At 43.5% G+C, this 26435-nt stretch overlaps 1 protein-coding gene across 1 annotated transcript; it reads left to right on the forward strand.

Annotated features, from left to right (window-relative positions):
- On the forward strand, positions 5824 to 15377 carry LOC8067650 (two-component response regulator ORR25). Its single transcript, XM_021449900.1, has 8 exons — positions 5824 to 5881; positions 6382 to 6498; positions 6603 to 6770; positions 12897 to 13047; positions 13159 to 13223; positions 13314 to 13390; positions 13738 to 15006; positions 15321 to 15377. The coding sequence occupies exons 1-8, from the start codon at positions 5824 to 5826 to the stop codon at positions 15375 to 15377; spliced, it is 1962 nt and encodes a 653-aa protein (XP_021305575.1).

Below are 26435 nucleotides of genomic sequence, written 5' to 3' on the forward strand. Positions count from 1 at the left end.
GCAACCTTATCTTTACTAATAGGTCTAATTAATTATTAAAGCCCATTAGTAAAAAAACATTTGGCCTTTGAATCATGATGACGTTGGCCTAGGGTAAAATGTAGGATTTATTATTTTCGAAATTAATTATTTTCATGGATAAAATAATTCGAGAAAAGTCCAGAATTAATATTTAAGGCACGAAAGATACTCCGGGAGCTCTAGAAATTACGGAATATGAAGAACCCAAATAAAGTATTTGGAGCTCATGATGAGATAATTTGGGGCATCTAAAAATTAGATCATGCTCACAGAAAAAAGCCGAAAAAAAATCCGTGAGAACTTTTGTAGAGATCTCCTGATGGACGAGAAACTAGAAGGAGTGACTTAGGTTTGAAAGAAAAGTTTCTGAGAGACTCTAGATGAAATATTGAGCTGAGAGACAAGGAATTTGATTGTAGAAAAAGATAAATATATGCCGAAGGAGGAAGATCGATCTAATAAACGTATTTTAAATATTTTTCTCACTATCAACACATAAAGGAGCAACAAGCATCACATCAAAACATATGCACCAGCATGTATGCATAATAATATTGCTAACCCTTATGATAAATTTTAATTTAATGAAAAATATTATTTTTCCTATATTTTCATGAGCACAAAAATACAAAATTAAATAATTTTATCTATATTTCAAAAGGAGTAATTTTTTAGGGTGTTACAATCTTCATATTTTGTGCTAAATGGTGAGTAATATCCTAAATAGTAGAGTTTTTGGATGTCAATGTTAAAAAAACCTAATCTCTTTACTTGCACATATTTGTCCTCTTTTGTGATTTTTTGTGTTAACTAATGCATATCTATCTCAACTTTGAAACCCAGCCCATTGAATCATGTTTGCCTAGTTTCTTCTAGACATACATACAATAGATTTAGAGTTTCTATTTGGTTATATCATCTTAGTATTGTGCTAAAATGATTCATATTACAAAATACAAACAAAAAAATCACACTATACACATCAACACTGGGGACACTTTGCTTCGTCAATGTGAGACTTGTTTACTGACCATCACTCTTAAGATTACGAGAAGACGTTCTGGATGCAACGACTTCTAGAATTGAAATTTGAGAAAGTTTTAGATACTTGTCACGATAGTCCCCATACCATCTTATAGATCAATAGTACATGATAAATATCGTGATGATAGGCATGCATTACCATATCATCTCTATTGACAATATTGAGCAGATCTACCTTACTTATGGGTCTATTTGGTTTCCTGCATTAGTCTGTATCCGGACTTGTGCACTGTAGTTTACCCATATTTTGTTGCTAGTGGAGGCTAGTATAAAAGCTTGTATAGTGCTCAAAGCAGGCCTAATACAACATTGGCTAGTATGCCAGATTGGTTGTATTAGGCAATGTAGATTTGCAAGCCGATTGGCACATAAAAATGAAATCTTTTAACCTCCCCCACCTATATTATAACATTAGGCCTCTAATAGAACATGCAAGTGAACACAACGTAAGCAATCAAACATAACATTACTACAAGAAACTTGCTTATGAAGGATAATCAACCAAAACATACATTATACTTTATACCATTGTAAGTTGTGTTGAATAAGGTATAATGTACTCTAAGACTAATGCAAGCAAGAAATCACACCAGATATTTCCTAGCTAGTTCTAAATAAGGTAGGACTATTTCATTCCATATTTTCCTTGAGAACATTCAATCGATCGATTCATGCGAGCTATCTAACATAGGTTGGCTTGTAGCCCATGATTTGGGAATATCTTCGTTCTTTTGAAATTTGCATTTGTGTTTCTACAATGACATGTTCCTATAGTTAATTACCAAGATAAATACACTATATATACACCAACCAACCAACCTATATAGTAATCATCACATTGACTCCATCATCTAGCTCATACAATAACCATTTGTTGTATAAAAAGGCTAAATGTTATCTGATTCTACAATGTGTGTATAGAAGTTTGAAATGTTAGGTGTCGAAGATGAACTTAACAAACACAACTTGTATGCATACATTTTCATGGTATGAAAAGGCATGATTATTCATATTTTTAATGGTATGAAAAGTCATGATTCATCGTTACAACAAAACAACATCAAAGGACACTCTAGGCATTCAAATAGGAAAAAATAATTCCACAACTTTCTTTGAATCCTCTCTAGATTGAGATCAAAACCACTCTGCTAGATTCTCATTATATAATATACTTAGGTTCCTGTTCACATAATAAATGGGCTAGAAACCAGCAGAAAACGAGCAAAATAAACAAGAAGATATATGATTTGACTAGCCTGAACCACATTGTTCTCATAAGGTCTTTTCTTCCCATATGCACAAGTCTGGATGGAGACTCTCATGAAAGAAGATATGATCTTCCTAATATTGTTATTGTGTAGATTCATCTCAAGAAGTAGTTTCATAATCACATGATTTATTGAATTATTTAAATATATCCTATACTCTTATAAAGCAAAAAACCCCACTACCACATTTCTCTGTAATTTGTGAGGCCACATCATCATGAGGGCCCCATCAATTTCCTTAAGCCACATCACCTCAACCATCTCCCTCGCATCTTCCAAGCACAACTGAAGAATCACTCCATCATATATACTCTTATAAAGTTAAACCCCACTAGATGATTTCTCTCTTCATACAAGGTATCCACATTATTCCACACTAAGTGACCCACTAAATGTTCTATCTCTTCATGCAAGGTGTCCACATCATTCCCCACTAAGTCCATGTCATCCCATATTAATTACAAAAAATGGCCATATCATCTATATTATGTGAAATACTTTAAATCTTTAATCTATTAACATACAAGTCAAACATACACTATTTGTTTCATCATCAATTCCTCTATAATGTAACCAAATATCAATTTTTCTTCTATTAGCTTAGCAAATTTTTACTATATCTTATACAATAAAATACATGCAAGTTAAATTCATATATATATATATATATATATATTACTAAATACCATATAGTAATGCTATGTATTATGTATATAATGATTTATTTTTAAGAAAATCCTACAGCAACGCACGAGGAATGACCTAGTTCATGTGATACGCATGTGTAGTCCTCTTCCGTATCCCACACAATTAAGATTCATTATGTGCAAAAAAGTTTCTCTTCCAATTTTTAACCCTATATATATTCCTCTTCCATAACTATATCTAGACAATTCACATGCATTTGCCGTTTCACCATTCTAATGAATGAGGACGCATATATATATGTCTATAATACCAGCAATTTTCTCTTTCATCATCGAAGAGGACTCTTCTAATCTCCTCACAAAACACATGGACCATTACCAAAGCAAGCAACTGATTGCTCTTTGGTGCAAACATACAAGGTACTACTTTATTTTCTAAGCATGTACTTTTATCTATATTTTATTTTCTTATACATCTCTTTCTCGGCTAACAATAATACGGGAACCATAACATCCTTTGCATCTCCTCAGTTCTCCCAAGGAGATATATATGATCATCAAATTGTCACAATTCAATGCATCAAAAATGGATATCAAAACCTCCAAGACTTTTCATCGAACTCGGCTCTTCTATTTTAAACATTTCTCTTCCATTGACACTAATCCTTCCAACAAGTACAACATTTGTATGTACTATACATCTTAATTTCCCTTCCTCTCAACCTACATGTAAACGACACTACTAACATAATATTGGGTGATACTTTAAAGTTCATTGTATTCATCCTAAAGTTTTCTAAAAATTAGTTTCCTCAAATTTTTGTTAGTAATTTAGATTGAAGATATATTTAAACTATTTTATTTATCCTACAAACTCAATTCCTCTATGGATCAATAGGGCATAACATGTAGTTCCTAAATATTTACCCTAAAGGTAATAAACAATACCATTGACAGAATAAACAAATTGTGTACCTTAGTTGTATTGCCTAGCTTGTTGTGCCTTGAGCATAGTCAACTGATTGATTCGTATCTTTGAGTTGTGCAACATGGGTTGGCTTGGATGAATAATTCATAGTTTTTGTTCCCTCTAGGTATCTTTTGAAGATAAAGGAAGTTTCATTCAAAAATAAAGTTTCAGCCTATGTAACAAATCCATACATACAACTAATTTGAAACAATGGCAAGGGGCATTCACATATAGGAAAAAATAAATGTCATAACTTTCTTTTGTTTTTTATGAAACAATCCTTTTAGGCTTTTGTGATCAAAACCACTCTCTTGGAGTCTTATTATATTTATTAGATATAAGCCAGTGGGTTGCATCAGGGTCGCAATTTTTTGAATTGAACCTTAGTGACTGGACATAGACACATGAGCTCCAAGGACTTCGTATTGGACGCGGACATGTGAGCGTTTAGTGGAGTATGATTTGTCACGAGTGATGCTGAGTGAGCGCTTAGTCACTGGGTAGATGATGACTTTAGAGTCTTTTTAGGTGTATGGAAACCGATGCATGATATGGTAATTTAATTATGAATATGCGTTGTATTTATTATAAAAATAATATGAATGTATTAAAAAAGCAATTTTCCTTAGTAATTAGGAGATTGGGAGGAGGGGCACCGGATGTTGTGATGATCCCATACACCCATACGTGCCTTTTTTGAATAATTAAAAACTGATGAGCCCAGCCCATACATGTTCGTTTGAGCTTATTAGCTAAATCTGTCAATCCTTTAACAATATTTTTCTCTTATAACAAATCAAGCAATAATACTTTTCTGTCATAGCTTATCAAAACAATACAAGGCTGCTGAGTGCTGACCATTTCCGACACGAAGTCATGAACTGTGAAGAACTGGCTCCAACACAGACTCCGTACGTATTTTATATGACTTTGAATTTGTGGTACGGAGGAACGGTGGCTGGATAGTGTACGTATTTGGTCGAATTGTATACGTATTTGGTATAGTTTTCTTGGTAGTCTGTGTCCGAATAGTATATGTTTTTGACAGGGACGAAGTCAGGAAAAAATTTAGAAGAAGCTGAACAAAAGTTCTACATCGACTTAGCTCTACTATTACCCCTCGTAAATATAGATTAAGAATGAAATTCACAAAATATATCTAAAAAATAAAGTTCTCAGCCCACCCTACCTTATAAATTTGTGTGTAAAATTAAAAGAAAAGCACTAGGAATTCCACTGGGCCAGCAGCGGTAGGGGGGCTGGAGCCACCCTAGCCCCACTGCTGGCTTCGTCGCTGGTTTTTGATATCACCAGGTAGAGGATTATTTTAGAGGTTTTTTAAGTGTAGAGATAGAGATATAGATACAGATAGAGATACAGATACAGATACAGATAGAGATATGTAGATAGATATAGAGAGATATAGAAGAAATAGAGATAGAGATAGAAATTATAAATATATTCATTAACTCATTTTTATTTTTTATACACATATAATATTTTTTTGAACATATGAAATAAATATTTTTTAAACGTATATATATATATATATATATATATATATATATATATATATATATATATATATATATATATATATATATATATATATATATATATATATATATATATATATATAATAAACAAACGAGCTAAAGATATATCTTAGATATATGTGCGTAGTTTGACCGGCGTGGACCATACCAGGTCAGCAGCGCTTGCCATACCACGATCCCCTCGCCTCCCTCGCCGGCACCTCCTCCATGCAGCAGATGCAGCAACGGAAACCCAATTGGGTGGCCCCTGATAGATAGGTGGGGATGGAGACTCTCGTGAAAGCAGGTCGGAGCTCTCCAATTGCGTCGCCTACGCCATGGCCGGCGAATCCACGTCTCCAGAGGCTCTTCCGTCGGGACCGGCGGCGAAGACGGGTGTGAGTCCGGCCGCTGCAGACCTAGAAGCTCCATGGGCCGCTTAAACCGTGGGCGACTTAGGGTTGTTTGGCTGGTTTTCCACCCATCAAGAAATTGAAGCAAGCAGCAGCACACAAGCCACGAACAAAGCCAGCAACTCTGGTGGTGGAAGCAGAGGATAACTGAAGGCAGGAATTAATGCTGGGGAAATTCCACCTCGCAAGGATGAACACACCTTCCATTTTTGCAGCCGCATGCATTCCTACCCCCGCTCCTCCCCCAACCCCCCTTGCTCCTGCTATAAATCCCCCCTTCCGAGATGGAAATTCCACATCGCTGCTGCATTCCTCTTCACCCGGAATTCGCCTGGCTCACTTGGCTTGTTTCCTCTGCCTCTATTGCTCACCGGAGGATCTCAGACGGAACCCATTGCATCAGGTACGTAAGAAAGTTCTAGTCGTCTTGGGTTCCTTGTGGGGATTGGATGGTCGAACTGATCGTGTACTTTTTCGATACAGGCAGGGAAGAGATGGCCGCTGACACCTTCCCAGCAGGGCTGCGTGTGCTCGCCGTCGAACACGACCGCGTCTGTCGCAAGGTCCTAGAGAGGCAGCTGCAGTATTGCAACTACAACGGTGTGTTCTTGGCTTCTTTTGCCGCCCCTATTTCCCCGATTCCGTCGTGATACAGTTTTTGGGTGACTTTGTTTTTACGGTTGGATTCTGGTGGTGCGACGCAGCGACAATGGTGACGAACGCCCAGACGGCGTTGGACATGCTCAGGGAGAGGAAGGAATACGGGAACCAGTTTGACCTGGTGATCAGCAACGTCGTCATGCCCAAGCCCAACATGGACGGCTTCAAGCTCCTCGAGCTCATCGGCCTGGAGATGGATCTCCCGGTCATCTGTAATAAAGCCCTTGCTCAAACTTATTTTCTCCATTTTTATGGCACGTTATACGGTAGAGCTACTGATTGTGAATGCTTGGGCAGGATATCAATAATTGGCACATATGCCAATAAGTCTTGATTTTGGGGGTGCATGTGTTCAGATACAACAAGCCAATAACTGTGTTACCATTTGTGTTCTAGTTTTGTATGTTACTGTTTGTTCCTAGATGCTAAGTACATTGGAGCAGTCGCAACAGCGACCAGTGGAGGCACCCTCGTGGCAGCGGGTGGCGGAATGCGGTGTGCGCCTGCCTGTGACCCATGCCTTCTCCCCATAGGATAGCTGTTGTTTCAAGCCACATAGGGAAGAGAGGAGAGCTTCTAATGAAGAACAGCGAGGAGGGGGTGCCCCGCCCCAACACCTGTCGCTGCAAACAATGAGGTTGCCGCTTGTGGGGGGAATAGCTTGTCCGCCACTCGTGGAGGAAATAGCATGTCTGCTGCCGTGGGATAAACCACATGCCCAAGATTCCTGGCGCAGCGGACAAGATTTAGGTCCTCTGCATGGCAATGCACAACTCAAAGGAGCTCCAAAGGGGTGTGGGACTGAATCAGCTACATATCGCGTATCTCTCGCATCCGATGATGTGCTAGGAGGCCACGTGCAGCAGCCTATAGCTGCACCATCGCTAACACCTAACGGCTAAGCTTCTTCCCTGCTAGCTCCATCGCGATGTCGGTCGGCTACTCGATCTGCTACAACTTCTCGCCCTCGGTTTGGATGTAGTGGTCGTCGGTTGTCGGGATTTGAGGACCTGTAGATGTGCCTAGAGAGACGCCACCTGCTGGGCAAGGTGGGCCAGCGCCTTGGCGATGCAATCTAGCGGCGGCTTATCGAAACCTGGCATCTCTAATACTAGATGTTATGTGGCTGCTATGGTCGCAAGGGAGAGAGGGGAGCCAGCCAGGGGCCTTGCTCTTTGTCGAGCAAGGGAGAAGGATTTTCCTTTAATTCTTGCTTGATTAGATTGATACATCTTGTCTCCTTATATAGAGAGACTTACTTGACCCCCTAAGCAAGCTATCCTTTTCAATAGGCCCATGACATAGACCAATCACCCCTTAATTCTCTCCCAATCACTCTTGCTAAGCTTCTATATTAGCACCTACTTATGATATGCCTAGGATTCCCCTCAATTGGGCGCCAATCTAGCCACTTTGCTAATTCGCCGCCTCTAACACTACACTCCTCCTCAACAAGCAGCTCGTCCTCGAGTTGCAACCTAACCAACTCATAACAATAACTCAACTCAATGTTCACATCTCGGCTAATTTTGTTATCCTTTGTACTTTTTATTTTTGCTGTGTCTGAACATAAGGTGGACACCATCTCCATCCGCATAGTGGAGCCACAGGTGTATAGCCACCTGGAGCCCATGGCATAGTCTAGCGGGTGTAGAGACCTGGGAATGGTCGCAACAGCGACCAGCGGAGGCGCCCTCACAACGGCGGGTGGCAGAATGTGGTGGCACTATGCAGTGCACGCCTGCCTGTGACCCATGCCTTCTCCCCACCGAATAGCTGTTGTTCTACGCCACACAGGGAAGAGAGGAGGGCTTCTAATGAAGAACGACGAGGAGGGGTGACCCTTCCCAACACCTGTCGGCATAGACAATGAGGTTGTCGTCTGCAGGGCCATATAGCATGGCTGCCACTTGTGGGGGACATGGCATGTCTACTACCCATGGGGGAACCACATGCCCAAGATCCTAGGCATGGTGGACGAGATCGAGGTCCTCCGCACGACAATGCACAACTTGAAGGAGCTGTAAAGGGGTGTGGGGCTGAATTAGCTGTAGATCACGCATCTCCCACACTCGCCAACGCGCTAGGAGGTCGTGTCCAGAAGCCTACACCCTCTAACACCTAACGACTAAGCATCTTCCTTGCTAGCTTCGTTGTGATGTCCATAGGCTGCTTGATCTGCTACAACTTCTCGCCCTCGGTTTGGATCTGGTGGTCACCAGTTGTCAGGATTTGAGGGCCCCCCAGATGCACCCAGAGAGACACCACCTGCTGGGCAAGGTGGGCCGCCACCTTGGCGATGGGATCTAGCGTCGGCTCATCAGAACCTGGCATCTCTAATACCAGATGTTATGTGGCTGCTATGGTCGCAAGGGAGAGTGGGGACCCGACCGGGGGCCTTGCTCAGGGCCAAGCAAGAGAGAAGGATTTTTCCTTTAATTCTTGCTTGGTTAGCTCGATACATCTCCTCTCCTTACATAGAGAGGCTTACTTGACCCCTAAGCAAGCTACCATGACATAGACCAATAACTCCTTAATTCTCTCCCAATTACTCTTGCTTAGCTTATATATTAGCACTTGCTAATGGTGTGCCCAGGATTCCCTTCAATTGGGCGCCAATCTAGCCACTTTCCTAATTTGTGGCCTCTAACACAACACCCCACCTCGACAAGCCGCTCGTCCTCGAGTTCCAACCTAACCAGCTCATAACAATAACTCAGCTTGACATAAACCTAACATCTAAAAATAAGGCGTTAACATCTCGACTAATTTTTTTATCCTTTGTACTCTTTATTTTTGCTACCTCCGAACATAAGGTGGACACCATCCCCATCTGCACAGCGGAGCTTCACGTGTACAACCACCTGGATCCCATAGCACAGTCTAGCGGGTGTGGAGACCTAGGAGTGGTCGCAACAATGACCAGTGGAGGCGCCCTCATGGCGGCGGGTGGTGGAATGAGGTGGAGCTATGCATTCGCGCCTGCGTGTGACCCATGCCTTCTCCCTACCGGATAGTTTTTGTTCCACGCTAGAGAGGGAAGAGAGGAGGGCTTCCAATGAAGAATGGTGAGGGGTGCCCCTCCCCAACACCTGTCGCCACATACAATGAGGTTGCCGCCTGCAGGGGAAATCACATATCCGGCACTCGCGGGGGAAATAGTATGTCCACTGCCCGTGGGGGAAACCACATGCCCAAGATCCTCGATGCGCCGGACGAGATCGAGGTCTACCGCATGGCAATGCATAACTTGAAGGAGCTCCAAAGGGGCATGGGGCTGAATCAACTATAGATCGCACATATCCCGCACCCGCCGACGTGCTAGGAGGTTGCGTGTAGCAACCTGCAGCCATACCATCGCTAACACCTAACGGCTAAGCATCTTTCTCGCTAGCTCCGTCGTGATGTCCATAGATTGCTCGATCTACTACAACTTCTCGGCCTTGGCTTGGATTTGGTGGTCTCTAGTTGTCGGGATTTGAGGGCCTCTAGATGTGCCTTGAGAGACGCCACCTGCTAGGCGAGGTGGGCCAGTGCCTTGGCGATGGGATCTAGCAGCGGCTCATCAGAACCTGGCATCTCTGATACTAGATGTTATGTGGCTGTTATGTTTGCAAGGGAGAGAGAGGAGCCGACCGGGGGCCTTGCTATGGCCAAGCAAAAGAGAAGGATTTTCCGTTAATTCTTGCTTGATTAGATTGATACATCTCCTCTCCTTATATAGAGAGGCTTACTTGACCCCTAAGCAAGCTAGCCTTATCGATAGGCCCATGACATAGACCAATGACCCCTTAATTCTCTCCCAATCACTCTTCCTTAGCTTCTATATTAGCACATGCTAATGGTGTGGCCAGGATTCCCTTCAATTGGGCGCCAATCTAGCCACTTTCCTAATTTGCGGCCTCTAACTACACCCCTCCTCGACAAGCCGCTCGTCCTTGAGTTCCAACCTAACCAGCTCATAACAACTCAACTCAACATAAACCTAACATCTAAAAATAAGGCGTTCACATCTCGGCTAATTTTGTTTTCCTTTGTATTCTTTATTTTTGCTGCCTCCGAACATAAGGTGGATGCCATCCCCATCCACCCAGTAGAGCTGCACGTGTACAACCACCTGGATCCCATGGCATAGTCTAGCGGGTGTAGAGACCTGAGGAGTGGTCGCAACAATTACCAGCGGAGGCGCCCTCGTGGCGGCGGGTGGTGGAATGAGGTGGCACTATGCATTCGCGCCTGCGTGTGACCCATGCCTTCTCCCCACCGGATAGCTACTGTTCCACGCCACAGAGGGAAAAGAGGAGGGCTTCCAATGAAGAATGGTGAGGGGTGCCCCTCCCCAACACATGTCGCCACATAAAATGAGGTTGCCACCTGCGGGGGAAATCACATGTCCGCCACTCACGGGGGATATGGTATGTCCACTACCCATGGGGGAAACCACATGCCCAAGATCAATGATGTGGTAGACGAGATTGAGGTCCTTCGCATGGCAATGCACAACTTGAAGGAGCTCCAAAGGGGTGTGGGGCTTAATCAGCTACAGATCGCGCATCTCCCGCACCCGACAACATGCTAGGAGGCTGCGTGCAGCAGCCTGCAGCCATACCGCCGCTAACACCTGATGGCTAAGCATCTTTCCCGCTAGCTTCGTTGCGATATCCATTGACTGCTCGATCTACTACAACTTCTCGCCCTCGGCTTGGATCTAGTGGTCGCTAGTTGTCGGGATTTGAGGGCCTCCAGCGCCTAGAGAGACGCCACCTGCTGGGCTCGGTGGGCCGGCGCCTTGGCGATGGGATCTAGCAGCAGCTCATCAGAACCTAGCATCTCTGATACCAGATGTTATGTGGCTGCTATGTTCGCAAGGGTGAGAGGGGAGCTGGCCGGGAGCCCTGCTCACGGCCTAGCAAGAGAGAAGGATTTTCCTTTAAATCTTGCTTGATTAGATTGATACATCTCGTCTTATATAGAGAGGCTTACTTGATCCCTAGGCAAGCTATCCTTATCGATAGACACATTACGTAGACCAATCACCCCTTAATTCTTTCTCAATCACTCTTGCTAAGCTTCTGTATTAGCACCTGCTAATGGTGTGCACAAGATTCCCCTCAATTGGGCGCCAATCTAGTCACTTTCCTAATTTGCTGCATCTAACACTACACCCCTCCTGGACAAGCAGCTCATCCTCGAGCTACAACCTAACCAGCTCATAACACTAACCAAACCAGCCAACATTTTCCCCATTATTTTGGTCATGCTGTGCATAAGACTTATCCGTCTATTGTCAGCAGCTGTTATTACTGATTTCTTCAGTATTAGGATGACAATTACTGGATTGAGAAGTTCTAGTGTGAAGCCCTGAGGTTGTATAGGTGGTGGATGGCTTGCATCAAGTCGTGCTCGACAATTTGCTAACATATTTTATAGAACATACTTGTGAAGCCATCAGGGCCCGGGGCTTTTTCGGGCTGCGCCTAAAAAATTACCTTCTTAACTTCTTCTATTATTGGGGTGTCTCACTGCTCTAGATCGTGTCTTTTTATGTTCAAACTCTCCCAGTTCAATGTGTTCATTCTTGGTAGGTTGCTGTTGAAGAGGTTTGTGTAGTATTGTAGCAGGATGTTTGTCATGTCTTGGTGTGCTGTAGCAGTTTTGTCCCCATTATTTAGTGTAGGAATGTAGAAATTCACATTTTCAGATTTCATCTAAATTTTTTTACTGCAATTTGGATCGAAATTTCTGAAACTCTGTGGATTTCGTTAATTTCAGCTTCGAAAGACATTTTTAGTAAATTCAAATCCAAATCGCTGAATCATCTAGCTACTGAACTGTTGTTTGTAGTTCATTCCATATGCTTCTGTTTATATGTAGTAGGTGCAATCAGTAACTACTAAATATTGTTGCTTGTAGTGTCATGTGCTACCATTTGTTCATATTTAGGAAAAAGGAGCAATCAATCTAACAACTGAATCCTGTCATTTGTGCATGGTTCATACATTGCATGGATTAGTAAGCTCTAGGCGCAACCAAGATAACTTCTGAATTTGTGGCCTGCAGGTTGGCTCGTTATTGTTGGTTTTCATAATAACTAGCCGTTTCCATAAGGATGTGAACAATGCCCATTCTAATAAATTTGTAAAGTTTCTTTTATGAAATTATGAATGACAAAAGTGGAAATGATAGGGAACTGCATTTACTATGTTTATGACACATTTGCTTAAAATGAATGTAAATGACACATGTAATGCCTAAATGACACTAGATCATTCAGTGCCTAATTTATTGAGTTGACTTCTGTATATCATAATTGACTTATGTTGCCTTATGTCATGCAGTGCTATCTGCAAACAGTGAGACACAGACTATAATGAAAGGGATAAAGCATGGAGCCTGTGAGTATATGGTAAAGCCGGTGCGCCTCGAACAGCTTAGGGGCATATGGACACATGTGGTGAAGAATAGTAAGACTGATCATGCTATTCGTAAGTTGCCATGTGGGGATGGTGATAAAGTTAAGAATTATTCAAGGAAAAACAAAATGGTTGTTGATGTTGCTGATGACGACAAGGATAACACATCAACCCAGAAGAAGCAAAGGGTCCAGTGGTGTGGTGAGCTACACCAGAAGTTTGTACAAGCTATCAATCAGATTGGCATGGACAGTAAGTTCTCACATTTCATGGCTTTTTCTATCAATAATTCTTCTGTTAAATCTGTTTCACTTAACAAATATTTTGTTGCTGTAAATGCAGGGGCTGTTCCTAAGAAGATATTAGAAGTCATGAATGTGGAAGGCCTTACTAAAGAGAATGTCGCTAGTCATCTACAGGTTTGGTTTCTACTCTTCTGCTCAATCACTATGTTTGTGTTCCCATCCACTATATTATTAAAGATATTTGCATAGAACTTGTTTTTGCATAATTTCCATCTCAAATTCAATATTGTGTTTATGTCAATGGAATTTGTGTGTTTGACACTCAACAATTCAACTGGAACTTGTGTGCGTACACACATGTATTGAGTTTGGTATGTTATACACATTTGCACTTCTGGAGTTAGTTTTTTCTCCCCTGAATTTCTTTTGTTTCACCCCATGATTAAGAGCCCACCTCACTCATTTTATGGCTTTGTCATTTTTTTCTTATCAAAATGTACTTGTCTATTTTGTGATTTCAGAAGTACAGAATCTACCTCAGGAAGCTCAGCGAGGGCACACTAAGGAATTATAATCCATTTGCTGATGAAACTGAAGCACTATGGAGAAACAAGAATGTCCCATTCTTCATTGGCTCTCCAAGCTCAAGCAACCATTTTGCAAAGATGAATTCCTTATCTGCAATTGGAACACAAGCTTTGCTGCCCACAGAGTCAGTTCAGGTCATGAGCTCCCAGAAAAACCTAGGCATTCCTCAGCCAAACATGAAACCAGTTGGCCACAGTATCCACCTGCCCAAAAATGTTGTGCCTATGCCAGTGCAGGATATCAACAGATTCATCTCTCCTGGCTACGCACCTATATCGAGTGGTGGGCTGCCGGGTGCAATCCAGTGCTTCCCTTCTGGTCCTTCTGGCAGCTCCTTTGCAAATAGTTCAAATAGTGTGGTGCTGAACACAAGCAAACCGTTCTCTGTTGATAGTTCTGGGACTACATTTGCAAATCTCTCAAATGACAGTCCACCATTGACCTCAAACATGTCCTTCTCTTCGTCTCATTCCTGCAGCTCCTATGCGAGCATATTGCGTGGCATGATTTTGGGTTCAATCAGAGGTATTCCTTTCGAAGACATATCAGATGGTGAGATGTTGGCTCCTTCTGCTCATTTACCATTGCAGTCTCCTGACTTGGTGACCCAGCCTTCGGTTCAACTTCAATCATGTTCTGCTGGCCAATTTAACAAGGTTGCCAGCGAAGTTCACCAAATTGCAGGACCTAGCAACTCCTGGAAAGCTGCTGCGCCATCAAGGTTTTCTGATCTTGGTCATAATGTTGGAATGTCTGAAGATCCCTCGCAGGGTAACATTTTCAAGATCAACCAATTGTCAAGATTTGCAGGCTCCTCTGGACAGATTCCAACTTTCAGAAATGAGTATGAGAAGAAATTTGCAGGAATCACAGGGAACTCTGTACCAATGGTAGGTTTCAAAGAGCAGGCGGCAGCATGCGGTTTTGGAAACAACACACACTCTACAGCGACGCTGATTGACAATTCTGCTTTGGCTAGTTCTTCAAACACCATACCTGACCTTCAGATAGACAATTCTGCTATTCCGACCCAGGTGCTGAATGGCGGTGGTGCAAGTGGCAACCTGCATGTAGGTAGCACCGTCAATCAGCAAGCTGTTAGAGACCAACTCAATAACATCAATAAATTCCTCATGGGAACAAGTGAGACACAGAATGAGGAGAGCGATGACTTGGATTATATCCTTGCTTACTTTAACCAAGTAAGATCCTTTGTCCACCTTTTTATGCATAATGTCTGTCCTGTCCTGATTTTCATTGAATTCCATTTCGCATTTTTGTGCAAAAGTAAATTAACACATGAGGAATTTACCTAACTGATGTTGGTTTAATTACTTCTAGTTGTTTGTACTGAGTGCATTGCTCATCATGCTTGTTCACGCATAACTCGACCATAAGATGTGTTAAATTGCTAGCTTATTTTAAATTTACTCCATCTATCCTATCTGGCTTTGCATGTGGAATTGATGACTACCACTTATATGATTTATCTAATTGAACTAGTTTCTTTCAGCAGGATTTTGTCAACAATGGTGATTCTTTCATCGATGGGGACAGGGAGTTTGCTTCTTGACGTCATCTCTGGAAAAGAGATATTTCTGCATTTCCCAGCTGCTAACCAATTCATGGTTCTTGCATGTTGTATGTGCAAATTGGCACCAGTTGTAAGCTAGGAGCAGGCCATCTTGGATGGAATCCCTATGTTTCTCTAGTGTAGTCATGCTGGTTCTCTTTTGTACCAGCTGTAGCTTTTAACCTGTGGTGTTAAGTTTGGCGGGAGGTGTGGGTTTGCCACCCCTGCCAACCCCTGACCTATGTGTTCCTCTTCGTCTTGAATTTTAGTGGTCATTTTTATTTTTATATAAAACAACCTAGCCCCTCGTGGGTGGTCGATCATAGACAAAGTTATGACAGATAGATGTAGTTTCCATGTATGTTTTATCTATCCAGTGGTATGATTTGCATGAACTATTTGAACTGTTGTATTTCATCTGTTTTTGAATTAATGAAATGTTGCTATTTCTTGAAATTAGATTGATGGTCCAGATCTTTTTGTATGGAACACTAGAACAAATGGAATGTGAGACAATAGTGCTATTGTTCATTACTATATTCTGAGCAAAATAAAAGTAGTGCAAGACATGAAGGAACCTTCAATTCAGGATTCATGTACATCTGTTGATAGTCTTGTGTATAAGAAAGGACATGTCATTTTTCTTTTAATTTTTTATACAAAATGAAAACAATCTTTCATCTCCTTGACTTCAACACCAATGGTGCTTCCTCATGGAGTTTGTAACATATCCAGATGGTAGTGATCTATTCATCCCTAATTTGATTTTGCCACATTTGATTTTGCACATCTTTCTTTCTAAAAGGTCTATGTGTATCCTTCACCCCTAATTAGTTCTAGAATAGTTCTTAAAAATCCTTCAAATTCATTAGGCTTTGCAAGTGTTTCAAACACAATTATACATATAACTTATATACATATATATCTTAAAACTCCTCGCCAAAAAAATATATATCTTAAACACATTAATTTAAAAGTTAATAATCTTGTACTTTTAATCTTTGACCAAACCTTGCACAAAATGATATGTTTTTATGACTAGAGGGAATACCTTTCTTTTGGAATTGTATTGGTATATATTTGTTGATGCAGTAAGCACCCTTTCCTTTGTTTAATTGATCTTGGGGTAGATTTATTATCTAAACCATATTATTTTTCTTGCATCTAGGAGGGAAAAAATTACTACCTTATGATTCAAACCAGCTACAGGCCTAGAAGCTCCATGGGCTTAAACTGTGGGTGATTCTAGGGTGGTTTGGCTGGTTTTCCATCCATCAAGAAACTGCACACAATAAGACAAGCGACCAGCAAAGCCAGCAAGTCTGGTAGTGGAAGCATAGGGTTACTGAAGGCAGGAATTGATGCGAGGGAAATTCCTCATCACAAGGATGAACACCTTCCATCTTTGCAGCCACCTGCATTCCGATCCCCGCTCCTCCCACAATCCCCTTGCCCCTTATCTCTAATTAACCCTAACACTAATGGGCCACACAGCCGAAGCCAGCCTATGACATGAAGCTTGTCCACTAGGTTGTGACCTATCAGCCTATGGCAAAGTTGTAAATGCAAACTAGGAAGCATATTAGTGAACCATTTAGAAATTCAAATTTTCATATTTCATCTAAGTTTTTTTTACTAAAATTTGGATTGGAACTGATAGAGAATTGCATTTATTATGTGTATGGCACATTTGCTTAAAATGAATGTAAATGACACATGTAATGCCTAAAGAAACGGAATTTGAAAAATGTGCCTAGTCAACTAAACATGAAGGCCAATATATCATTCAATGTCTAGTCTATTGAGCTTGTTGACTTCTGTATATCATAATTGACTTATATTGCCTTATGTCATGCACTGCTATCTGCAAACAGTGAGAGACATACTATAATGAAAGGGATAAAGCATGGAACTTGTGATTATATGGTAAAGCTGGCAGCTGCTGATGGTAGACCATCTCATCCAGGTGACCGTGGAGGAAGGCGTTCTTTGCATCCTGATGAATGGGCCAGGAACACGAGGTGGCCATGCTGAGGACAATGTTGATTGTCTCTAGTTTGATAACCGGGTTGAAGGTCTCGTCGTAGTCAATGCCTAACGCACCTTGTGTCAAGCCAGAGTCCCATCAAAGTGGAACTAGTCTTTGAATAGCCACTTTCCAATGACGATATTGACATCGGGCGGTTGAGGTACCAGGCGCTAGGTGTCATTGGCGATGAGAGCATCGTATTCTGCCAACATTACAGCATGCCAATTGGGGTTAGTAAGGGCACTATGATAGTTGGTCAGAATCATGGAGACAGAAGCCAAAGTGATCGTTCAGACATAGACTGCCTGTCTGCGGCCATGTCACTGGGCGCGAGAGTGGAGCCAAGAGTGCAGTAAGAGGCTCCAAGGGTGTCGGGGATGAGGTCATGGACGTCACTAATAGGTGGCGCCAAAGTGGCCGCTCTTGCCCAGACGTGGTGCAGGTGCACTGGGACCAAAGGCTTGCTTGGAAGCAGTGGCAGGGTGTGACCGTAGAGGTGCACCGAGCTAGCGTAAATGATAGCTAAATCTTGGGGTCTAGTAGCTCAGCCTCACTGCTAGGCGGAGGCGCAAGTGGTCGCTTCATGGCTGTAGGTGGAGGATTTGCTGGTGGAGAGAGACCCTGCATCAAGAATTCAAGTGATGGTGGCATAGAGGCTACTGACGGAGTCGAGCGAGGGGATAGTTTGTGGATTATCGTGGCACTAAGGTTGGGGTAGCAGAGGGAGCCGAACATTCAGAGGGAAGAGTAATTTGGGAGCTTCTAGTGGAGAAGCTAGTAGGGAATGTTCAGCCTAGTATTGGGGTGGCATAGAAGCGTGGAGCAGCAGGTGCGAACGATATTTGTTGATGGTGCAGAGCATGTGTTCGGCTTTGCCATTTTGTTGAGAAGTGTAGGGGCACAAGAGTCGCAAGGTGATGTCATGACTAGAGAGGAAAACACTGGTGGCCCTGTTGACAAACTCGGTGTTGTTATTCGTTTGGAGAGGTTTTGGAGTGATGTTGAACTACGTGCGAGCAAAAGCGATGAACTCAACAAGATGGTGGTGAACCTTAGATTTGTGGCATAAGGGAAATGACCAACAAAAATGAGAATAATCATCAAGCAACCTGAGATAATATTTGAACCCTGATGTGCTCAGAATAGGATGTCCATACATCATAGTAAGTTAACTAAAAAATGGAGCTAGTGATAGAAGTAGAACTACTGAACAGGATTCGAGTGTGTTTACCAAGATGACAGACATGAAACAGAGACCGTGGTAGGAGATGGCATACATGCTCTGTAGGGTGGCAAGGGTACAAGGACCATGATGACCGTGATGATGATGCCAAAGTGTGGACGAGGTGTAGAGACCCTGCCACTATTGCAGCAAAGAATCACACATCCTGTTTGCAGGTCATTAAGAAAAACCCAGGGCATCAAATTCAATGGAGCATGAGTTGTCGTGAGTTGCACGAGAGGAGCAACTAGAACATTATTAAGGTGGAAGGTAGTATTGGTTGTTAACAAGGTAGATGTGCCATGATGGGAAATGGTAATACCATTACCAATGGTATTGAAGGAATCAAAGTGAGGGGGCAGGAAAGGAGTATACCATCTAAGAATGTCATGTGTGCAATGGCACCATTGTTGAGGACCTAGGGATTGAAACCCTGGTGGTTTAGGGCAGCAATCAGGCTAGCCTAATTGTAGCAACTAGCTCTCAGCCGGGGAGTATCCTAAACATGGACGCATGGCAGGCAGAGCCATAGGAGGGAACTCCTACAAAGAGGGTAGTCTAAGATGTTACCTAGCCCTTGTTGGCAAGACGGAGCTCCTTGAGGACAAACCTTTTGTGGACAGTGACAAAGTTAGGGTATCACATTGGAATCTATAATGTTGTCGGCACTGTGGGAAAAGCGGGGGTTGAGGATGAGCTACGAATGGACAACGGTGTGGCTGACGTCATGCGGGGCATCAATGGTAGTCTTCATCTTCTAGCAGTTGTCGTTGATGGAGTGGTTGCCCTGAGTCGCCGAGTAGAATTCGTGACTCAGGAAGATGGTGTGGGAAGCCTTGTTCGCCTAGAAGAGGTCGGAGATCGCTGCCACAACTGACAGGTAGTCTAATTTGGCTCTTGGGCGAGGTTGAGGATGTCATCTACGATGGTGTTGAGGAGCTCGTTGTGGATGCAGGAGTCAGCTATTACCCACGCCTCATCATCTGGGCAAGCCTATAACACGCCATCGACATGTGGGCAAATGCCAAACTTGCCATGCAGGGATAGGAAGAAGTCTGACCATCGAGTGAGGGCACTTCAACTTGAGGGTGATTGGCACATGGGACTTGTCAAAGATTGTGGCATATGGAGGGATAAAGAAGACTACTGATGTTGATCCTGACCCAGCAAAGGCTAAGGAGAGTTGAGGGGTTGCTATGGTGGCGGCATGCCAAGGAAGACCGAAGCCACCAGCTAGGATTGGAGAAGGAGGTGGGAACAGCCAGGGTGCGTGGCGCTGCAAAGGAGGGAGGCGTGGCTAGGGCGAGTGGACCTAGGCCTGGACTTGTGATACTTTGTAAGGGATGGGAATTACACCACACCCCCAATGTGTGGGGTGTCTGTCATGTATATAGCCATAGTGAACATGTGGTACAAGAAAGGTACTACAACACAAGGAAGCTAGGCTATGATTGATCCTAATGGATTCTATCCTAGTATACAAATGATCCTGATGGATCCTTTCCTAATACAAATGATCCTAATGGATCCTTTCCTAATAGAATGTTTCCCAATTTCTTGCGCTTCATATGTTGATTTAGCTGTGTATGATCTTGATGTTGTAAACCTCCAAGCAATATCCTCCTCTGTTGTCAGGTTGACATCTTGCAATTGTGCCTAGAGTTGCATGAATTGGCATAGTTCTATGTTTGTGGTCATCTGCCTCCACACTTCCATGTCCGGTTTGTGAGAGCCTTCGCAACACTTTGGTTTTTGCAGAATGCAAGCTTGAAGCAGCTGTGTTGTCTTTTGGTGCAGTGCGCTTGAGCCAATTGTCTGTTCAAAATTTTGTTTTTGAACCATTGCGAACATGCATCTATGTGCAACACTTGAATAGCTATTTTTCTGTGTTGTTGAGGCTGATTGGCAGTCCAGCAAATGGTTTATTAGGAGCTTTCCATTTGAGCCATGCCCATTGGAGACACAAGGCTTTATTGAATGCAGCTCTTAGTTCTTGATGCCCAGCCCTCCTAGTTTTTATTGAACTGCATACTCTAATCCAGTTTACTGGACAGTGGCCGCTCCTTGCATCACCGCCCCTTTCATAAGAAGTTTCTTCTAATTCTATCTATACACTTAGTAGCCCATTTGGTGAGTGGGAATGCTGTCATATGGTATGATGGAATGGCTGAAAGTACTAGCATCAGACACCTAGATTTTGTCAGTAGCTTCCCTTTCCAACCGGGTATTGGCTCAAATTTTGTTGATCAGCACCTATTCAGCTTCTCTACACAATCGCCCAATATGCAGTGGTAATTCAAGGTATTTGCATGGAAACTGGCATACCTTCCCCTGAAAATTTCCCATCAATGCACTTATTGGTTCGCCACATCTAATTTGATATACCACCCTGTGATATTTGTTTCCAATCTAGTAGCTGTCCCGAAGACTGCTAGTATCCTCTAGATGGTTGTGAGGTCTTCCTGTTTGGGTTTAATAAGAAGTGATGTGTCATCTGAATAAAGCTTGTTCTTATCCAGATTGGGTCGAATCTAACCAGGGAGAGAATTCCTTGTTTCACAACCAGAATTTTAAATTTCTAGTGATGTGGGCTTCTCCTAGTGTTTTAGCATTTAGAATTTAGTATAAACTTTCCCTGCCAAATGCCTACTAGTGAGGATTCCCATGGGCTATTACTACTGGTAGTGTTTTATTACTATTTAAAAACACTAGAATTCCACCATTTTGGTAGTGTTCAGTTGCCTTCTCAAGTATTTTCTGAATTGGGTCAATTGCTAGGATGAAGACCATCAGTGAGAGTCGATCCCCCTTCCTAAGTCCTTGTTGGTGCCAGAAAACCATTGAGAATGATCCAAGGTGAGGTGGATGACAAGATTAAGCAAATGAGGTCCCGCCAGCATTGTCCAAATCCTAATTCCTAACCCCTGTAGAATTTCCAACATATAATCCCACCTGATACTGTCAAAGGCCTTGGTAGCTTCCAGTTTCAGAAATAGCATTGGCTTTTTGAGTGGTGGAAATGGTTGACAGCACCTTGCAATATTAAAAACTATCTAGGATGCTCCTTCCTTTGATAAAGGCGGTCTGGCTATGTGAGACCAGATTGTTAAGATGCGGAGACAATCGGTTTGCCCACAGTTCTCCCATTATTTTGGCCATGCTGTGCATAAGACTTATCAGTCTGTAGTCAGCAGCTGTAATGACTCCTCTCTTCAGCGTTAGGATGACATTTGCTGAATTGAGAAGGTTCCAGTGTGAAGCTCTGAGGTTGTATAGTTGCTGGATGGGTTGTATCAAGTCCATGATGCTTGACAAATTCCCAACATGTTTTATAGAACAGACCTATGAGGACATTTGTTGGGGTGTCCAACTTCACCAGATCTGTCTTTCTATCTTCAAACTCTCCTAGTTCAATGTGTTCATTCTTGGTGGGTTGCTGTTGAAGAGGTTTGCCTAGGATTGTAGTCGGATGTTTGCCTTGTCTTGGATTGCTGTAGCAGTTTTGTCCCCATTTTTTAGTGTGCGATGTAGAAATTCACGTTTTCAAATTTCCTCTAATTTTATTGCAGTTTGTATTGGAACTTTATGAATTTTGTTAATTTCAGCTGCGAAAGACATTTTTAACAAATCCAAATCGTTGGATCAGTCTAGCTGTTGAACTGCTGTTTCTAGCTAGTTCATTTAATATGCTACTGTTTGTTCATATGTAGTGCAATCAGTAACTACTAAATATTATTGCTTGTAGTTTCATGTGCTACCATTAGTTCATATCTAAGCAATCAATCTAACAATTGAATCATGTCATTTGTGTATGGTTCATACATTGCCATGGATTAGTAAGCTCTAGGCGCAACCAAGATAACTTCTGAATTTGTGACCTGCAGTTCGGTTTGTTATTGTTGGTTTCATAATAACTAGTTGTTTCTATAAGGATGTGAACTATGTGTATGTGTATGATACATTTGCTTAAAAATGAATGTAAATGACACATGTAATGCCTCAGCCTGGGCAATCGGTTAAAACCGACATTTCGGTTCGGTTGATTTGGTTTGCAAAAACTTCGGTTTGCAAGAATCAGAAGCTGATCGGTTATCCCCAGAACGAGAAACCGACGAAATCGGTTTCGGCTTTTTATATAGGTTTTTGGTTTTAAACCGTACTAACCGAACTGAAGCCGCCGGAGGCCGAAGCCCCTCGTCGTGCTGCCGCCGCTCTTTGCTCGGCGTTGCTCCGCTCGCCGCCGAAGACCTTGCTCCCCGCTCGCCTCCGCCGCCCCTCGCGCGCTGCTCGGCCACCCGCGCGCGCCGCCGCCGCCCGTGCACGCCGCTCCCGCTCGCCGTAGTAGCAAACTGAATTTCACCTGTGCACGAACGACCGCGCGGAGCACAGCATCGCCGAGCCGCCACCGAGCCACGCCAAGCAGCTCCAGCGCCTTCTCCTCCCCCTTTCCCCCCATGGACAAGCTTAAGCCGGGGGAGCGCGCCCCCGAGCCGAAGGCCCATGGGGGACGCTGATCCACGTGCGGCGGAGTCGCGAAGGAGGAGGTGGTGGCGGTGGCGGTGATGCTGCGAGCGCAGGATCGACGAAGTACGCTGGCAGCCGAGTCGGTGCCGACATCCGCGCCGCGATGGTCGGTGGAGATGGACGGTGCGGAGGTGGACTGTGCGCAGCCCGCTCGGGAGAAAACTGAATTTGAAAAATGTGCGAGATGGAAATTCCACATCGCAAGTCTGTTGCACTGCTCTTCACCTGGAAATCGCCTCGCTTACTTTGCTTTTTCCTCTGTCTCTGTTGCTCCCTAGAGGTTCTTGGACAGCAGACATTGCAGCATGTAAGGAAGTCCAATTCTTCTCGGGTTCCTTGCGGGGAGTTGGTGGTCGGCGGCTGCTTTCTTGGTGAAGGACCGAAAACGGCGACCAGAGGGGGGGTGAATGGGAGTCTCAAATTTTCTCACGAAAATATTTGGCCGCTGTCCCAAAATCACCACCAAACACAATTAACTAGCTGAGACTAAAATACGCTAGCCAACTTGTGACAAGAGTAACTAGAACAATTCCTTGGAATGGCAGAACACCATCGCAACAGACGGAACACGATTTAGAGCTCAAACGACCAAATTATGCGAGAAACACAAAATCAAAGCTAGTGAAAAATTGATAGAAAATCACCTAAAAATTGTTCATCACAACAAGACCATAACTGCAAGGCGCCCAAAACTAATCATTGTTCGGGCTCTGTTCGGCGAGCAGCCCACCAAGAGCGAGCACTGCTGTGCTTGTTTGCTCGACGTCGATCCAGCAGAAACATCACCACAGCAACGAGTACAAAGACAAATATCGAACAAAAACAAGAACCAAGCACAGCTCACGGTCCAAAAGCAGGGACGTGATTCTGCTCACGCCTGCAGAGAAGGGGATCCAACCTGATCCTATCACGAGCACCTGCAAGAAAACTGGATAGGCATAAGTCTGCTCATGCTCAAGCACGGGAAACAATGGTTGCCTGGGTCTGGAGGTGTTGTCTGCCTGCTGATGGTGACCGGAGGAAAATCCAGTGGCCTTAGTGGACCAGGGTGCACCACGGCAAGGCAAAAAAGAAAAGAACTGACTTAGCACAAGAACAAAGAACAGAACTTGACTCCTGAATCAAGAACGAACACGAGCACCTGATTGACCAAAAGCAACGAACGGAGAAAACTTGGCAGTGGTGCTGCACACCTCCAAGTAGAGAGACACGAACGCAACAGAAACTCAGAAAAGCAGCAGCAGGACTTGAACAAACACTTACGTATAAAGCTTAGCTTCCATTTGTCCAAGTGAACTGCACCCTTGAATGAAGGAGCGGACGAATACGAGCCTGAGCCCTCGGAACAGGAAAGGGGCGGCTTAGAAAAATCAACGAAAATCGACTCAAGGCTTCATGAAACGTTCCTAAAATTTGGTCAGATGAAATTCATCTAGGCACGAAACTATCCCTCAAAAATCATCACTTGAGATAAACTCAAACTCTGGAAAAATCAAATCGTGACCAAGAACGAAAAAGGGAAAACCTCAAGAACACAGTGAAAACAAAAATCACAGACACGATTGATGAATCCCGGAGGACAACTGGAGGATTCGGGCCTCCATTCCCACTCAAAATTCTCAAGAAATACACTACGAATTTTTAGGTCATAGAGACCTCTCTCACTCACTCAAGAACAAAAACAGAAAAGAGGGGAGCACCTACGGGTGAACTGGTGAAGAGAGAGAGATCGAGATGGGTCAGAGAGAGGTGGGAGAGAGGGTTGGGGAGATGGGGAACTCCCCCGATTTATTTATCAGCCATATTACATATTCCCCAAATGTCTTTAGGTATTTTTGAGCGAGCTAGCCCTAGGGGTATTCTAGTCCAACTCGACATGACCTAAATTCGACGGCCACCGCGCCTTCTCACCGGTAGCCTCGCTCCGAAGCGATCTCACCGATGCCGCCACGTGCCATCCGTCCGCATCGGGACCTCCGCCCGGGTTTTGAGGCCCAAACCCGCGAAACCCGCCGCGAGTAGCGTACTCCATACGCTTCCCCGCCACTCGACGTGTCACCGCCGTCCTCGACCGTCCGTCCCGCTAAGTCCTCCTGAGCCTCGCTCGACTTGCGTCCGCCGTCTTGACTTGGTCAACACGGTCACTCCCATGTACTCTTGCACTTGTCGATGTACCAGATGTCAGCCACTGCGGCTGGTCATCCGGCCTCCTGGTCCGTCAGTCCAAGCCTCACGTCCATCCTTCACCGCTCCAGGTCCATCGGCATGGCACGTCTCTACTTGACCTTCTCCTCGCCATCGACCACCGCCTCCGAGCTCCACAGCTGAACACCACAAGCCAAAAGACATGTCGCACACATAGCTTTCGCCATGGTAACGTTAGTCACTGACTCAACCTATTCGTGGATCACGTTGACAATCACTCATCACAAAACGTACCACAAGGGTACTTCTCGACCTTGTGTTCGCAATCTCCCCCTTGATGAGTGCATTGTCAACATACTCACACGAACAGCTTGAGCAAAAGAAAAAATAAAGAAAGAGGAAGGAAGAACTCACCCAAATGACCAAAAGCTAGAGAAAGCCAAAACAGGGTCATTTGAAGTGCACAACACTTGGCAAAAACTTGGTCCCCAAAGACATGGGCAAAGGCTCGACACAACCAAGTAAAACACAACTAGCCCTCAAGAAGAGACAAACGGGCTCAACACCGCTAGCAAAGCTCGAAAAGCCAGAAAACAACTAGACCCTCCAGAAGAGGCAAAGGCTCAACACATCTAGCAAAAGCAACTCAAATGCAATCTCTCTCAAATGAATGCATGTCTCTCTTTTTGTGTGTAACTTTCTCCCCCTTGTTGACACATGCACTTATCAAGATTTGCCCAAGGAGTGCAACTCTCCCTCAAAACATGCTATGAATGCAAAAAAATGCACATATATAAAAGCTTCAAGAGTATAGCAATCAGATTGAAAAGATGCTCTAGGTGGTGCTGTCATGTGTGTAGAGCAATAAGTACAGGTGCTAGCAAATGCTCAAACTGATCAAGTGAAACGAAATATGGCATTTTAGCATTTTTGATCAATTTTAAGCAATTGTAAGGAGTTCACCACTGAAGGTAGCACATAGCAGGTATAAGCAGGAAATCAACCTAGTGCTAACAAGTGTATACAAGGTGAACTACCCCAAGCAGCGTTCATACATCATGTCAGAGACTAACTTGAGACTTGTGTTTTCATCAAATTTTCATTTTATCGGAGTTTGCAGCATATCACAAGGTTTAGT

This window comes from Sorghum bicolor, chromosome 10 (genome assembly GCF_000003195.3).
Source record: "Sorghum bicolor cultivar BTx623 chromosome 10, Sorghum_bicolor_NCBIv3, whole genome shotgun sequence".
NCBI classification, from domain to species: Eukaryota; Viridiplantae; Streptophyta; class Magnoliopsida; order Poales; family Poaceae; genus Sorghum; species Sorghum bicolor.

Bases quoted from the DNA above. Each gene is read 5' to 3' on its own strand.
- LOC8067650 (XM_021449900.1), top strand. From the start codon at position 5,824: ATGGCCGGCGAATCCACGTCTCCAGAGGCTCTTCCGTCGGGACCGGCG. The intron at 6,771-12,896 runs GTAATAAAGCCC...TATGTCATGCAG, and splicing joins GATGGATCTCCCGGTCATCT to TGCTATCTGCAAACAGTGAG. The intron at 15,007-15,320 runs GTAAGATCCTTT...TTCTTTCAGCAG, and splicing joins TCCTTGCTTACTTTAACCAA to GATTTTGTCAACAATGGTGA.